The sequence below is a fragment of the Myxine glutinosa genome, chromosome 6, assembly GCF_964187855.1.
Source record: "Myxine glutinosa chromosome 6, kmMyxGlut1.1, whole genome shotgun sequence".
NCBI classification, from domain to species: Eukaryota; Metazoa; Chordata; class Myxini; order Myxiniformes; family Myxinidae; genus Myxine; species Myxine glutinosa.
In genome coordinates, this window is record NC_136266.1 from 67,766,379 (window position 1) to 67,783,360 (window position 16,982).

A 16,982-nucleotide genomic window follows, 5' to 3' on the forward strand; every position below is an offset into this window, starting at 1 on the left:
AGGGAATTTTGATGGTGGTGGTGGTGGTGGTGTTTGTGTGTGTGTGTGTGTGTGTGTGTGTGTGTGTGTGTGTGTGTGTGTGTGTGTGTGTGTGTGTGTGTGTGTGTGTGTGTGTGTGTGTGTGTGTGTGTGTGTGTGTTATTGTATTCTATGGTACAGTTGCAGATGAAATAATTAGGACTGTGAGAGCAATCACACACAGCACTAAAATTATCCATAGATTAAAACAACGAGTCAGACATATGTAGAGGGGAGCAGAGAGGGTGGGGGTAGGGAGGGAGGAGGAAGGTGAGGAGGGAACAAGAGAGGGGGAGGTGAAGTAGAGGGAGGAGAGTAGAGCATATATTAGGGGGTAGCGGGAGGAGAGGGGTAGGGGTCGTGGCAGAGAAGGCAATGTGAGGAGAGGGGAATGGAAGGCAGCATGAGGGAAGATGCGGGAAGGCAGTGCGAGAGAGTGTGAGGTTAGGAGAATGGATGGCAGTGTGAGAGAAGGGGAGGGGACGGGAAGTGAAGGCAGCTTGAGGGGAAGGGGGGCAGCATGAGAAGAGGACAAGGGAAGGCAGCATGAGAGAAGGGGAAGGGAAGGCAGCATGAGAGAAGGGGAAGGGAAGGCAGCATGAGAGAAGGGGAAGGGAAGGCAGCATGAGAGATGGGGAAGGGAAGGCAGCATGAGAGAAGGGGAAGGGAAGGCAGCATGAGAGATGGGGAAGGGAAGGCAGCATGAGAGAAGGGGAAGGGAAGGCAGCATGAGAGAAGGGGAAGGGAAGGCAGCATGAGAGAAGGGGAAGGAAAGGCAGCATGAGAGAAGGGGAAGGGAAGACAGCATGAGAGAAGGAGAAGGAAAGGCAGCATGAGAGAAGGGGAAGGGAAGGCAGCATGAGAGAAGGGGAAGGAAAGGCAGCATGAGAGAAGGGGAAGGAAAGGCACCATGAGAGAAGGGGAAGGGAAGGCAGCATGAGAGAAGGGGAAGGAAAGGCAGCATGAGAGAAGGGGAAGGGAAGACAGCATGAGAGAAGGAGAAGGAAAGGCAGCATGAGAGAAGGGGAAGGGAAGGCAGCATGAGAGAAGGGGAAGGAAAGGCAGCATGAGAGAAGGAGAAGGAAAGGCAGCATGAGAGAAGGGGAAGGGAAGACAGCATGAGAGAAGGGGAAGGAAAGGCAGCATGAGAGAAGGGGAAGGAAAGGCAGTGCCATAATATGAGGATTTGGCAAACTTAACAACAGGCACAAAATAACAAAATAATTAATAAAGGATAAAATTAACTATAAATGTGTAACTGTTTGCAGGCGTCTCCGGCCATCCCGTTCAAACAGAATATCAAACTACCTGTCGTTTACAAACAGCACATATCCTTTTAAAAGATATTACAGCGTGAGCTTCTCTTAATGGATGCGATTTGACCTGCAGCTGTAGTCAAGGATCCCATCACTTCCCCTCTCTCATCCCGCCCTTCCACTGCCTCCTCCCGGACTCCAAACCCACCCCTTCCCGTGCAAACGAACAATCATCGAGTAATACCACTCAAAGCAAAAGTTGACAAATAAAGCAAATGGAAAGGAAAGAGAATGGTGAATCCATGGTGTGTTCCATTACCAAACAGATTGGAGAGCGTTCGCCAAATGGCTTCAGCACGCACACAAATAAGCACTCCAACAAATTGGTTGATAAGGGACGGCTGGCTTAGCAAGCGATATAAACCTGATTGCTTCTGGTTTAAATGGCCAAATATGTTTGGAAGATCTGACCCGCCAATCGCAACTTCATTAATACTTTGAAATAAATGCATCCAGGGTCCGTTATATAGAGGGAATTTTAAAAATAGATGATTCAAATATTTGGGATTCCTATAAGTATCGCAGGTCCCAGTACAGTGGAGTGACAAATTTCCTATGGAGGTATGAATTAGATGACAGAGCAGAAGGAGAGATGACAGCCTTGCTTATATAAATAAATAAATGCACCTAGTTATAAGAATCGCTAATTTCTTAAAATTTTCAGATTTCACTCCAGATTTCCATACTTATTTTGTGTATGAGATCCAATCCTCAAATCTGGACCTAGATTTTGATTATATACATTGCCTTCAGAAAGTATTCACACCCCTTGACTTTTTTCACATTTTGTTGTGTTACAGCCTGAATTTAAAATGGATTAAATTTGAGATTTTTTTGCCACTGACCTACACATAATACCCCATAATGTCAAAGTGGAATTTTGATAATTTTTTACAAATTAATGAAAAATGAAATCTGAAATGTCTTGAGTCAAGAAGTATTCAACCCCTTTGCTATGACACTCCAAATTGAGCTCAGGTGCATCAAATTTCCGTGTATCATCCTCGAGATGCCTCTACAACTTGATTGGAATACACCAGTGGCCAATTCAATTGATTGGACATGATTTAGAAAGAAACACATCTTTCTATACAAGGTCCCACAGTTGACAGTGCATATCAGAGCAGAAATTCTACCATGAAGTCCAAGGAACTCTCCGTAGAAATCTGAGATAGAATTGTGAGGAGGCATAGATCTGGGGAAGGGTATAAAACAATTTCTAGAGTGTTGAACGTTCCCAAGAGCATAGTGAGCTCCGTCATTAGGAAATGGAAAGAATATGAAACTACCCAGACTCATCCTAGAGCTGGCTGTCTGACCAAACTGAGCAACCGGGCAAGAAGGACCTTGGGCAGGGAGGTCACCAATAACCCAATGACCACTCTGACAGAACAACAGAGTTCCTTGGCAGAGATGGGAGAAGCTGCCGGATGGACAACAGTCTCTGCAGCACTTCACAAATCTAGGCTTTATGGTAGAGTGGGCAGATGGATGCCATTCCTGAGAAAAAGGCATATGACAACATGCCTGGAGTTTGCAAAAAGTCATGTGCAAAGACTCTGAGAGCATGAGGCAAATTGAACTCTTTGGCCTGAATGCAAAGCGCTACCTCTGGCGGAAACCGAGCACAGCCCATCACCCATCTAACAGCATTCCTCCTGTGAAGAATGGCGATGGTGGCATCATGCTATGGGGATGCTTTTCAGTGGCAGGGACTGGGAGACTTTTAAGGATAGAGGGATCAATGAATGGAGCCAAATACAGGCAAATCCTTGAGGGGAACCTGCTTCAGAGAACAAAAGACCTTAGACTGCCACAATGATTTACATTCCAACAGGGCAATGACCCCAAGCATACAGCCAAAGCAACACTGCAATAGCTTCAGAACAAGAACGTGAAAGTCCTTGAGTGGCCCATCCAAAGCCCAGACATGAATCCCATTGATAATTTGTGGAAAGACTTGAAGATTGCTGTTCACCGACGCTCCCCATCCAACTTGACGGAGCTTGAGCAAATCTGCAAGGAAGAATGGGAGAAACTCCCCAAATTCAGATGTGCAAAGCTGATACAGAAGATGCGAAGCTGTAATCGCTGCCAAAGGCGCTTCTATGAAGTATTGATTCAGGGGGTTGAATACCTATGTAAATTAGATATTTCTGAATTTCATTTTTAATTATTTTGAAGAAATTTCTAAAACAAAAATTCCACTTTGACATTGTATTAGATCAGTGATATTAGATGTGTAGATCAGTGACAAAAAATCTCAATTCAATCCATTTGAAATTCAGGCTGTAACACAACAAAATGCGAAAAAGTCAAGGGGTGAATACTTTCTGAAGGCACTGTAGTTTAAGTAGTCTGCGAGAGTAGATGGTGTTTCCAAGCCAAGGCACGACTGAAAAGGGTGAAATAAAATGACAGTGTAAGAACCCAGAGATGTGACAGATGGCTGTCCAAGATGGCGCTCCGTCATTTTGGTGAGGCTTAATTTAGTTTTTTGTTATGAGCATCCCTTTAATCATCTACAAAGGCATTGCAGCTACAATGTATGCACACAGGAATGTTGAGTTGCTCTTAGCAGGGTTCTTTAATGCTAAACTCCATAAACACCAGGTTACATGGCTCCCTTGCAAAGTAGAGGTGCTGTGTATTGGGGCAGTCATCTGACACTTCGCACCATTCATCGTCCAGTCTCACCACAGTGTCCAAGTATTGACAGACAGGCGCCCCTGTGTCCCAGCCTACAGAAAACTTATGTGTGGGGAGTTGTTGGTCAGTTCCAGAGTAACTTCATTCCTCTCCACTGCCAGCCGTTACCATGCGCAGGTTGGGCATATTGATGGTATCGCCAACTTGCCATCTGATTTTGGGGGTCGGAACCCACGTGTGTACCTCGACGCAAGCTGTCAAGTGTGCAAGTTTATCGAAGAAATGGAAGCCTCTGTTGTGTGTGGTGTCTCTGTAGGTGAAATGCTGGATGGCACAGCTAGAATGTCATTTATGGGCCATGTCACCTGGCATGCTACTCAGCTGGAATGCCCTGACCTCAGATGCACCTATTCTCACCTAAACCAAGGTATTCACCTTTCTTAAAGGTTGACAAAGTGAGGGGACATCAGGAGGTACCTCAGAATAGTGAGTGTGGCCAACGATGGCCTCCTAGTCGTCAGGGACAACCAGCCGTTCCAGCCCTTTCCTGAACGGATCATGATCCCCGCTCAGTGGTTGATGGGCTGCTGACTGCTTTGCACATAAGGTTCAATCACCCATCGAGACACCAAATTAAGAGTACCTTCAATGGGTACTTGTTACCAAGACCTCAACTGGGCCACCAATACAGTCTCTTCGTCATGTCACTAGTGCCAATCAATAAAGTATCTGCCTGTTCATCCACAGTCATCCACTGAGCCATTCACTGTTGTTGGGGCATTGCATGCTGCAGATGTAATGTGCAGGTATCGCCAGCATATATTTCTACTTCCAGAGACCGTATCCTCCCACACATGGACAAGGCTTATTGACGGTGAAAGACATGATCAGTTATGCACCACTATCCTCACAATATGTGCAGAGCTACGCCCACTGGGAGATAGCTTCATCACTCTATGTATGGGTTGATCCCACACCCGGATTTGTTGCCTTAGTTAATGACTCCACATTTAGTGGGGAATCAGGACGATGGGGCATTTACAGCTTGTGCCAAAAGCGATTGTTCTTCTCAAATGTATTGTTGAGGATGCTTAGAAAAAATTGGCTCAAAAACACCATCAAAATGCTCCCCTTTCACCTCTGGAATGCCCCTTTGGCCCCCATGACCCTCCGAAAGGGGTGCATCTTGTACCATCCATGTTTAAGGACCGATTCTTACAAATTATGCGTTATATGAAAGCTCTTCTCAAGACCAAACAAGATAATAAATAACTGTAATTTAGAAGTTAGCAAAACTCATCATTTGCCAAACTTTCATTAATTTTGAATGAATTTCAATATTGTAATATAATCGGACAACAAAAGGGAAATACGTATTTCAAATTTGACCACAAATTCACGTGTAAGCCTCATTGATGGCATCTGCATCGGCAGAGATCTGAGCACCCCACTTCTTTCTTCTAGCAGTGACGCCTTGCTGTGTCGCACACTGTCTTACATGCGCATTGGATAAACGCCTTCGTCTCTTTTGAGAGAGTGGGCTTCGTTATACACTGCGGTGCCCATCCTTTCACCCCTTCCTTATTCTTCCACACAAACTTGGCTGTGGATACCTCTGGGAGCAATTGTTCATGGGAGGACATCCAAATACTGGCCTGGAAGATGGAGCATGAGGTGTGTTGGTAAAGGGGGTCTTTTGTGTGAGGAATTTGAGACTATCCCTCTTTCTTTGGCAGAATGCCTTCTCTCTGAATTTCTTGATGTTGTGTCTCTTCTTCTCTTGAGTTGTATACCTTAATGACAAACTTCTGGATTTCTCTGAAGAGATCACAATCCTCCTGAACCTGCATGAAGTGAACCACCTGCAAAAACACTTTGGTGAACCAGGGGTTTCTTTTCAAGGTTTGGCAAAGGATACCTTATCTTTTCCTCGAAAGGAAGATGTAACATCACAGCCGATGAATGCATGGAAGAGAGGAAGAGCTTTCTCCATCGGTCCAAGAGAATCGCAAAGCTCTTCGATGTTGATCCAAGTAATATAATTCCACCAGCGATGAACTGGATCCAAATCACCACCCCATTGTCGATCCAATGGTACTGATCGCAAATAATCACCACCAAGTCACCGTTCGGATTCTCACGGAAGTCGTCCCATGTCGGACCACACTCATGAGATGGACCATAAATCTGGCTGTCCACCTCTTTGTGACTTTAGTCTCCCTCCATCTGGACACTTTATCCAATGTGGCACAGAATAGGTGATGAAGAGGTATTAGTGTGTTGAGATGTGAATCTTGTATCCAGCTGTGGAAAGTACATGGTTCAACTCTTCCTTGTTGTTCGAGTCTCTCAAGAACCTCGCAAAGTTGGCTGGAACTCCAACCTTCTCTGTCACATGTTGTCTCATTCCGGTTCCTCTTATGTCTCTTATCACTCCGTTTACACTCTCCTCAAAGTAGCGATCGAATATCACATCCAAGCGCATTCAGTTTGCCAGTTGAGCCTGGATGAAGGAGCAAAACTTATCTGCATAATCCTTGAATGGTGAGTTGGTGTTCGATCAAATGTGATACGGAACCGAGGCTCTGTCGATGGTGACAGTGTCGAAGAAGGCTGAGTTCCTTCTCATCATGGTGAAAGAGGTCTGCATCTGAAGATTGAAAAGCAATACCATCTTCAAATTGTTTGAGGAGAGCTCACACCGTCGGTACAATCAATGTCCATCTCTCCATTGCCACAGGCCTTTCCGTCAGGCCAATCACCCCTCCTGCTCCCTTCAGTTCCTTGATTCCCTGGTTCAATGCTTGGTCGGTTGGCAGTGTTGAGAAACGCCTCCTCATCTTGCTGGTGCCCCGCATTCCGGCATCAAATTGAACTCAGACACTCGGTGGGAGACATTCCATATCCCTGATATGAATCGTGATTGCTCGAGCATAATTTAAGTGATCTGTTCGAAAGATCAAAGGGAAAATGGCCTTCATTGCTTGGACGTTCATTTGATGATTCTTCTGGCGGTAAGAACTGAGTAGAATCAGGAGGATTGTTTGGTACTTCTTCATGATGGACCAGAAATGAAAGGTCGGTGAAGTTCCCTGCTCTGATCCCATCCAATCCTCCAGTGACAAATCTGTTCCGGATTCTTATTATTGACAGAAAGTGAATGTTTCATCATTGAGTACATTTTGTGAATGTTGAATCTCATTTTCAATACATATTTATATATAATCAGTGATTGACATATTTCTTAAATGGCTTGGGGGTACAAAGGGGCCCTCCAAGGGCATAAGGGAGGCACATTCTGGTGTGTTTTTGAGCATGATAGGTTGGTCTTGAGAAACGCTTTCATATGACGCATTGTTTGTGAGAATCAATCCTTAAACATGGTAGTTACAAGATGTACCCCTCTTGGCGTTGCTCAGGGGAAGAAGGGGCCCTCCAGTGGTGTAAGGGGGGGGGGGGGGGGGAATTTGTTTTTGGGACAACCTGTAAATGTCATGCATATTTATTAGGGCGAGGGTCCCCTACTAATTGAAATGGTGGTGCATCCATTCACAGGTCGGCCAAACCAAAACCTGTAATAAAAATCCAGTGGCTGAACGAGTGATTGAAGAGTTAGGCCTGGAATGCTTACACTTGTCCCCAGAGGGTGGCCCTATATCTGAAGTTACTTTTGCTTTAGCTACAGACAACATGAATCAACGTATTTGCAGAAATGACCTCTCTGCTAGAGAGGTCTGGACACAACGGGTCCATCTCACTGACGAGCAGTTACTGCTGTCAGATAGACAGTTAATTTTCAATCAGAATATGAGCAGGAAGGAGAACCACACCCCAAGCACTTGAACGAAGTCTTATGGCCACTCTACTACTACCATCTGTTTTGACGTCAGTGACCACGTCTTCCTCAAGGGTGACAGAGACAAATGCAAAGCTCGTGACAAGTATTTGGTGACGGATTTTTCATGACAATGGATGGTGCCAACTCAGAAAATGTACCTGTTCTCAGATTCGTAGCAAAGCCTATGATATTCGATCATGTGACTGCTATCCTGTTGTGTCGATATTAATGGGCCAGGTCCCCCACTGCCCTGTTCGAGGCCGGGATGTAACTTCAGAGTCCGAGTCCGATTTTGAGTCTACCTCACCTTATCACCTCCCACAGGACATGCCAGGCTCTTCCGTGCCCATGCCAGAGTCCATCTCACTACAGGAGGTCTCATTGGATACAGTGGGCCCTGCCCTATCGGATTTTTTTATGCTGCCCACACCACCAGAAGCTATTGTCGGACCACCAGACATACCCACTGGTGGCGGCTCAGCTGCATATGAACCGGAGAGTCTGACGGAGGCTGCTTCTCCACCTTCGAGGAGCTCGAGCTGTTCATGCCACCCTGCGTCATGGCAGTGTAGTGATGAGTGGCTCATGAAGTCGAGCGAAGCACCAAGACAACTTTAATGTAGTCGGTTTTATTCCACTCGGTCTTAGTTACAAGTGTCTGTAGTACCTCTCACAACATAGTCTTGCGCCCATTTATGTACTTTGCTGGGGCTGTAATATTCATACTTTAATATACATTCTTTTCACACTGCGATACTGTGTTCCTTCCAGGTATTGTTCATGTGAGTGTCTATTCATTACCTTGTAGTATACATAAGAGGCAGTTAAGCCATTGCTGTTGTTTGTGAGTGCTTCTTTGCTTGCCCCCGCTTTGCGCATGCGCATGGTCACTCGGCAGCTGGGCCTTGGACCGAGTGATGCTACCTCAATAAACCTCCCTGTGAGAACCTGACCTCTTTTATTATTGGTGTATAGGTTAAGTTCTTACTTTAGGTAAGGGAACTATGTTTAGCAGTTTACAATTTTAACAAAGTTGAATGTTGTGAAATTAACATCATTTGCAGCAATCTTTTAAATTATATTAATCTAGCGTGGATCGGCTCGCTGACGCTCGCCTCATCACAGATCGCCGCAGGAGCATGGGCTTGTTTTAACTGAGGATAATGACCTGACTGTATCTGTTACTATATTGTCATGATTTACACCAATCATAATACAAATATTTCTTTTGTACAAATCTATTTGTAATATTGGTGATATTTATTTGGAATTTATTTGTAATATTGGTGATATTATTTAATTGTAATTTATTTGTAATATTGGTGATATTATTTAATTGTAATTTATTTGTAATATTGGTGATATTCTTTATTTGGAATTTATTTGTAATATTGGTGATATTATTTATTTGGAATTTATTTGTAATATTGGTGATATTATTTATTTGTAATTTATTTGTAATATTGGTGATATTATTTATTTGGAATTTATTTGTAATATTGGTGATATTATTTATTTGGAATTTATTGTAATATTGGTGATATTATTTATTTGGAATTTATTTGTAATATTGGTGATCTTATTTATTTGTAATTTATTTGCAATCAAAAAAGGTCCAACTGGTGTAAACCTCTAAATGGTCAAGGGTCAATGCTGTCTAATTGGTCTGAAGGGCATAAGGGGTCTAAATGGTGTTAAGATCCAAGGGGTCGAAATGTACTTAAGGGGTGTAAAGGTTTAAAGGGTAGAATAGGTTAGCATGGTGAAGGGATCTAAAGGTGTCTGAAGTATTGAAAGGGTCTTAAAGTAAAAGTGGTCTTAAGGGTATTGGGGGTCTTCAGAATCTTGGGGTCTGATGGGTCTAAAGGGTATTATAGGTCTAATAGGTCTTCAGGGTCTTTAAGGGTCTTCAAGGTCTTTTGGGTCTTCAGGATCTTTTGGGTATTTTGAGTCTTTGTGGTATTTTGGGTCTTCGTGGACTTTTAGGTCTTCGTGATCTTTAAGAGTCTTTTAGGTATTTTGGGTCTTCTGGGACTTTAAGCGTCTTCAGGGTGTTTGAGGTATTTTGGGTCTTCAGGGTCTTTTGGGTCTTCAGGATCTTTTGGGTATTTTGGGTCTTTGTGGTATTTTGGGTCTTTGTGGACGTTTGGGTCTTCATGGTCTTTAAGTCTTTTAGATATTTTGGGTCTTCTGGGACTTTAAGCGTCTTCAGGGTGTTTTGGGTATTTTGGGTCTTTGGGGTGTTTTGGGTCTTCAGGGTCTTTTGGGCCTTTTGTCTTTGTCCTTGTCCTTCATATGATGTCTATGTCCTTCACATAATGTATATACAAGCTCAAGCTTCTCCATGAACCTTAGATCAATGTATTAAAAAACTAGATGGTATTCTTAGAATACTTACCCTGCGCAGTCAACTTGGTGTGAGCCAACTCTTCTGTTTTTGAACGTTTTTTTTTTTGATCCAATATGGCTGCCAGACCACGTGAGCGATTACATCATAACTTTATATTCTCTAATATAATTGTTGCATAGATCACGCTCAATAAATTTCAAACTGATCAGACGAAGCATTGTCAATGTCAAATTATGACGTCATAATTACAACACTAATGACGTCATCGTTAATAACACCTATTCCCCATATGGAGTTCTTTACAATGAGCCACGTTTCAATTTTTTCCATGGAGTGGTTTTGGAGATATAGAGGTACAAAGTTTTTCTTAGATGGCGCCTGTACCACGTGATCTATGACGTCATAATTATCAGTAAAATATTCTACAGGAGGAGTTGCTTCTATGGTGAAAATTTTGTGTCAATCGGACAAAGAATTGCAGAGAAAAAACAATTCATACTGATCGAATCAAGCGTTGTACTTGTCGAATTATGACGTCATAAATAAGGTACCTACCGCTGACATCATAATTAACATATCTTATTCCCCATGTTGAGTTCTTTACAATGAGCCATGTTTCAATTTTTTCCTTGGAGCGGTTTCAGAGATATGGAGGTGCAACATTTTTCGATTTTTCCAAGATGGCGCCTATACCACGTGACCTATGACATCATAATATCAATAAAATATTCCACAGGAGGAGGCGCTCCTATGGTACAAATTTCGTGTCCATCGGACTAAATGTTGCAGAGGAAAAACAAATTTTCATACTCATCAGATCCGTTGTACTTGTCCAATTATGACATCATAATGAAGGCACCGATGACATCATCATCATCAACATATCTTATTCCCCATGGTGCGTATTTGAAAATGAGTCTTGTTTCAAATTTTTCCATGAGCGGTTTGGGAGATATGGACGTGAAACGTTTTTCCAAGATGGCGTCCATACCACGTGACCTATGACATCATAATTATGAATTTAAAAAATATGCAGCTGGAGGCGTTTATATGGTAAAAATTTCGTGTCAATTTGACCAGCAGTTGCCGAGAAAATGAATTTTAAAAATGCAGACACGTACGTACGCCACACGTACGCACCCGAATGCCTAACCCTGTTTTCGCTTCGCGGGTTAATAAATGAAACACCCTTACAAAGAACAGGCTGGTTTTCATCGTGGGAAAGGTAGCAGATGCAGGTTGAAAAGGATTAATTTCAGGTTCGGGTGTGCTGTCCTATTTTGGTCATAAATTGTGTAATCGCACACCAAACGAGGACATTGAGAGACATCCGTGCGGTTTACATGAATTTGCAAGCACGACGGATAAAAATCAACACGGGCTTTGGAATTTGTACCTGGAGCGACAGGTGGGATTGCGATTGCAGAACATTTTTCTGACTACATCAGCTTGTGCAGCATTATACAGTACAGACTATAAGTAGTGACGTAGTTTGACGTATAGGTAGTGACGCAGTGTGACGTATAAGTACTGACGAGGCTGAAAACATTCTAAATGAAAATGTGTTTAATCAACAGCATTGACACGGACAATTACAGACCGATCACCTTCGCTGAACTCAGACTTGTGTGTGCTTTTAATATCCTAATGGTGGATTATGGCACTTTCAAGTTTATCATCATCAGCGCTGTGCACTTGAATCTCATTTGTCTGGGCGATATCTCAGCCATCCTTTCAGCTAGGAAGCTGAAATTTGGGCACAATAGTGAACAAATGCTTTAGCAAAAACGGTATCTTTATTTTTCCATTAATCAATTGATTATTTTTGATTTATTGATTAATCAATTAATTAATTGATTATTTTGGGGGGGGGGGGTTAATTAATTTATTCATTCAGTTGATTAATGAAGATGAAACAGTGGAGGTTTAGGTATGCTATTAGCCAATTGATTAAAAAATCAATTATATTACAATTATTATTTATTTATTTTAATTACACATTCAATTAATCATTCAATTATTGATTCATTCGATTTTCATCATACCTGTCAGGCTGCCTGATGCTTTCTTGTCTATTTGGAGACAAGGAATTTGTTTGTTTGGATTCGTTTGTTTGGAGGAAATTTGAAAATTTTCGTCATTGGTCGGTCTGTCTCGTTTGTTTGTATGTTTGTTATGTTTCTTTGTATATGTGTTTGTATGTTTATGTTTCTTTGTATATTTGTTATGTTTGTATGTTTGTTATGTTTGTTTGTTATGTTTCTTTGTATGTTTGTTATGTTTCTTTGTATGTTTGTTATGTTTCTTTGTATGTTTGTTATGTTTGTTTGTGTATTTGTTATGTTTGTTTGTATGTTTGTTTGCATATTTGTTTGTATGTTTGTTATGTTTCTTTGTATGTTTGTTATGTTTGTTTGTATATTTGTTATGTTTGTTATGTTTGTTTGTATATTTTTTGTAACTTTGTTATGTTTGTTTGTATATTTATGTTTGTTTGTATATTTGTTTGTTTGTATATTTGTTTGCATGTTTGTTATGTTTGTTTGTGTGTTTGTTATGTTTGTTTGTATATTTATTTGTATGTTTGTTTGTATATTTGTTTGTATGTTTGTTTGTACACATGTTACTTCCAAAATCGAAGATTTTTCAAGTATATTGGCCGGTTGTGTTTGTTATTGTGTCTGTCTGTCTGTTTGTTTGTTTGTTTGTTTTATGTTTGTCACTCACCTACAGGTCACAATTCTAAACTGATAGTCATGAAACTTCACCGAGTTGTAGAGGTCGTCACAATTGAGAAGCCTATTGATTTTGAGGTCAAAGGTCATCTTGAGGTCCAATTTATAAAATCTCCATGTTTCATGAGATTGACTTGAAATTTGAACAACATTTGTATATTGAGTCACTAAATTGTGAAACCAACTATTTTAGAGGCCAAAAGGTCAAAGGTCAACTAAAGGTCAAACTTCCAAAATCATCAATTTCCATCTGAAAAAGCATAAATTTTCATACATATGACTTGAACATTTAACAGCATTTGCACAGTGTCTCACTGAATTGGGAAACTAACTATTGTTGAGGTCAAAAGGTCAAAGGTCAACTCAAGGTCAAACTTCCAAAATCATCAATTTTCATATGAAAAAGCATCAATTTTCATCGGATTGACTTGTAGAATTGAACAGCATTTGCACATTGAGTCACTGAATTGGGAAACCAACTATTTTTTTGCCAAAAGGTCAAAGATCAACTCAAGGTGAAACTTCTAAAATCATCAATTTTCATCTGAAAAATCGTCACTTTCATCCTATTAACCCGGACGATCAAGATCGTCAATTTTAATCTTGATGAAATGGACAATTTGATGGATCAATGGCAACCTTTTTTGGGGGAGGGGGGGGGGTGGATTCTGCACGCTCTGCAAAAATGCCCAGATATCTCAAAATGACCATGTTCAAAAGTGAATGTTCTCTCGATTTTCGTCATACCTGTCAGGCTACCACCTTTAAAACTGTCGGACAACAGTTTTAAATGCAGAACGTGCTCAGGCTACCACCTGACACCTTCTTGTCTGTTTGTCTGGCTGTATGTTTGTTTGTCTGTCTGTACATCATTTGCCAATACAGTCCACAATTTTTTTACACGTCTGCTTTTTTAACCGAGTACCTCCATAAAGTATGTACAATTATAATGTGAGTACGTCTATAAAGTGTGTACGGTACAATTATAATGTGACTGTCAATAAAATACGTACTATAAAACCACACAAAACAAGTCTGGGAGAGTGTATGCAATATTTCCTTGCTCCTTTTAGTTTGTAATTGTTTTTAGTGCAGTCTTATAATGATATGCAATGCAATTTTCAAGAGTCGACAATCACTTGATCTGATGTTGAAGAACTTTTTAACTCTTTTTTTTTTTTTTTGTATACAGAATCGAGGCTCGTGAAAGAGCTAACATTTATTTCACAAACAAATCAAACAGACAAACAAAATATATAAAAAGAGGGAGCGGAAGACAAGATGGGGAGAGAAGGGGAAGCACACAAACACAACATTTGAGAGCAGGGAGATGTGTGGGAGGGAGAGGGCTTGGTGGGAGGAGGCGTGGGAAGGGGGGGGGGGGGGGTGGGAGAAGTATAAAACACAAGGACACCAAGGACTTCCAGGACAGAAGTTGGTATTTCAAAAAAGTGGATTTGGGGTGAAATTAGCGGGGGTAGACAATATCAAGGTTTTGGATGGGGGAAGATAAGAGATGGTGGTGAACAGCTGTTTTAAAGACCTGGAGGGTGGAGTGGGATTGAAGAGAGTGAGGGAGTTTGTTCCAGAGGCGGGAGAAAAGAGGAATGAAGGAGTGAAGGTGAGCAGAGAGTCTTGATTTTGGCCGTTTAACCATAAGAGGGTTGCAGGCAGATCTTCTGCGACCTGTAGGAATATTTGGGGGACAGAGCCCAGAGAGAGCTGGGGGGGGGGGGCAAGGTCAGAGAGGAGTCGGTAGAAGATGGAAAGACCACCAACCTGCCTGCGGTGAGTGAGTGAAAGGCCCTTGGAGTTAGCTTCATCGCGGGAGTTTTTTTTTTTTTTTTTTTTTTGTTTTTTTTGTATACAATATCGAGGCTCGTGAAAGAGCGAACATTAATCACATGAACACACAGAAAGACAAACCGACACATAAAACATATAACATAGGGAGCGGTAGACAAGATGGGGAGAGAGGGGGAAGGACACAAACACAACATTTGAGAGCAGGGACCGAGAGACATGGAGACATCGAGAGATCTGAGAGAGGGCGAGGGCTTTGGGGGGGGGGGGGCGTGGGAAGGGGGCAGTGGGAGAGGTATAAAACATATGGACACTGCCAGGACTTCCAGGAAAGAAGTTGGAATTTCAAACAAGGTGGATCTGGGGTGAATTAGCGGGGGTAGAAAAGATCAAGGTTTTGGATGGGGGAAGATAAGAGATGGTGGTGAACAGCTGTTTTAAAGACCTGGAGGGAGGAGTGGGATTGAAGGGAGTGAGGGAGTTTGTTCCAGAGGCGGGAGAAAAGAGGAATGAAAGAGTGAAGGTGAGCGGAGAGCCGAGATTTCGGCAGTTTAACCATCAGAGGGTTGCTGGCAGATCTTGTGCGACCTGTAGGAATATTTGGGGGACAGAGCACAGAGAGAGCTGGGGGTGCAAGGCCGGAGAGGAGTCGGTAGAAGACAGAAAGACCACCTACCTGCCTGCGGTGAGTGAGTGAAAGGCCCTCAGAGATAGCTTCATCGCGGGAGATTCCAATAATTCTGAAAGCTTTGGTTTCAACAGCGTGAAGCCGAGCTAGGTGTGAGGCAGGAGCACCGGCCCATAGGGGAGAATCATTCCAATGATTCTGAACGCTTTGGTTTCAACAGCGTGAAGACGAGCTAGGTGTGAGGCAGGAGCACCAGCCCAGAGGGGAGAGCAGTATTCCATTGAACTGCGGATGAAAGCGTTGTATGTGGTGAGGAGCTCAGGTGTGCCAAGGAAGGACTTCGCATGACGGAGGATGCCCAGTCGGCGACTGGCTTTGGAGGCCAGATTTGAAATGTGGTTTTCGCAGGAAAGATCATGTCAGATAGTGAGACCCAAAAGCTTGAGTGACAGAACTTCTTGGAGAGGATTATTCAGAGAGTGGATGGGAGGGTTGTCCAGTCGGTCTTTTCGGAGAGACATCGTAAGAGTGTGAGATTTGTCAGGATTGAAAGACATGTTCCACTTGTTTGCCCAGTCTGTGATTTTTTCCAGGTCTGCAGAGAGTGAGGAGGCTGCAGACTGCCAATCTGAGGGATGAGGAATGGAGCGACAGAGAGTAGAGTCATCAGCAAAGAGATAGAGAGGATTTTCAAGAGAGTCAGAGAGATCATTGATGTAGACCAGAAAAAGTGCAGGGCCCAGAACACTGCCTTGGGGAACTCCAGCCTGAACAGGAAGAGGAGATGAGAGAAACCCATTCAGGGCCACACGTTGACTACGACTAGAGAGGAAGTCCGCCACCCATGTGTGGAGATTTCCATGGATACCAAAGGAGGAGAGTTTGGTGAGCAGAGCAGGGTGCCGGACCGTATCGAAGGCACGCGATATGTCAAGGGAGACAGCTCTAATTTCCTGTTTGGCATTGAGGACCTCCATCCATTGTTGAGAAAGCAGAAGCAGCATGTCCAGAGTAGAGTGACCAGGTCTGAAACCAAATTGATGATCAGAGATCAAGCCATTGGAGAAGAGGAAAGATTTCATATCCAAAGCAATGATGGATTCCATGACTTTGCTGATAATTGGGAGAAGGCTGATTGGTCTGTAGTTGCTAGGATCTGTTTTTGCACCTTTTTGTGCAAAGCGGTGATGTTGGCTGATTTCCAAGCAGATGGCAGTTGACCTTGAGTAAAAGAGAGGGTGAAGAGAACAGAGAGAGGGAGTGAAAGAGTGGAAGAACAGGATTTTAGGACCCGTGGGCTGATACCGTCAGGTCCAGTTGCAGAATCAGAGTCGAGGGTTGACAGAAACTTTTCCACCTTGTCAGGAGGAAAGGACACAGAGTCCAGGAGCAGCTGGGTACGACTGGGTACGGTGGATGCAGAGAGGGATGGGTTTGGGACACAAGATTTAGAGGCAAACACAGAGTTGAGGCATTCAGCTTTTTCACGTGCGGAGTCAGCCGTGTAGCCGTTTGAGGTGAAGGAGGGGATGGAGGGGGAACAAACACCAGAAACAGATTTGACCAGATGCCACCAGGATTTGGAAGAGGGAGACAGATAAGAGAGTTCGGTCCTGAGGACGGAGAGATATTGTTTCCTGGCTCT

The 16,982-nt window shown here is 42.8% G+C and overlaps 1 protein-coding gene across 4 annotated transcripts in view; it reads left to right on the plus strand.

Moving 5' to 3' along the window:
* The window catches only part of LOC137429920 (RNA-binding motif, single-stranded-interacting protein 1), a 508,487-nt gene that overhangs the window by 452,232 nt on the left and 39,273 nt on the right, over nucleotides 1-16,982 (plus strand). The window contains exon 8 of one of the 4 annotated variants that reach the window (XM_068120305.2): nucleotides 8,146-8,773. The exons of the other annotated variants lie outside the window; for them this stretch is intronic. Within the exon in view, the coding sequence (XP_067976406.1) occupies nucleotides 8,146-8,439 (294 nt within the window). The 3' untranslated portion in view covers nucleotides 8,440-8,773. Of the gene's footprint in view, nucleotides 1-8,145; nucleotides 8,774-16,982 lie in introns of those variants that run through there. 4 annotated transcript variants of the gene reach the window in all.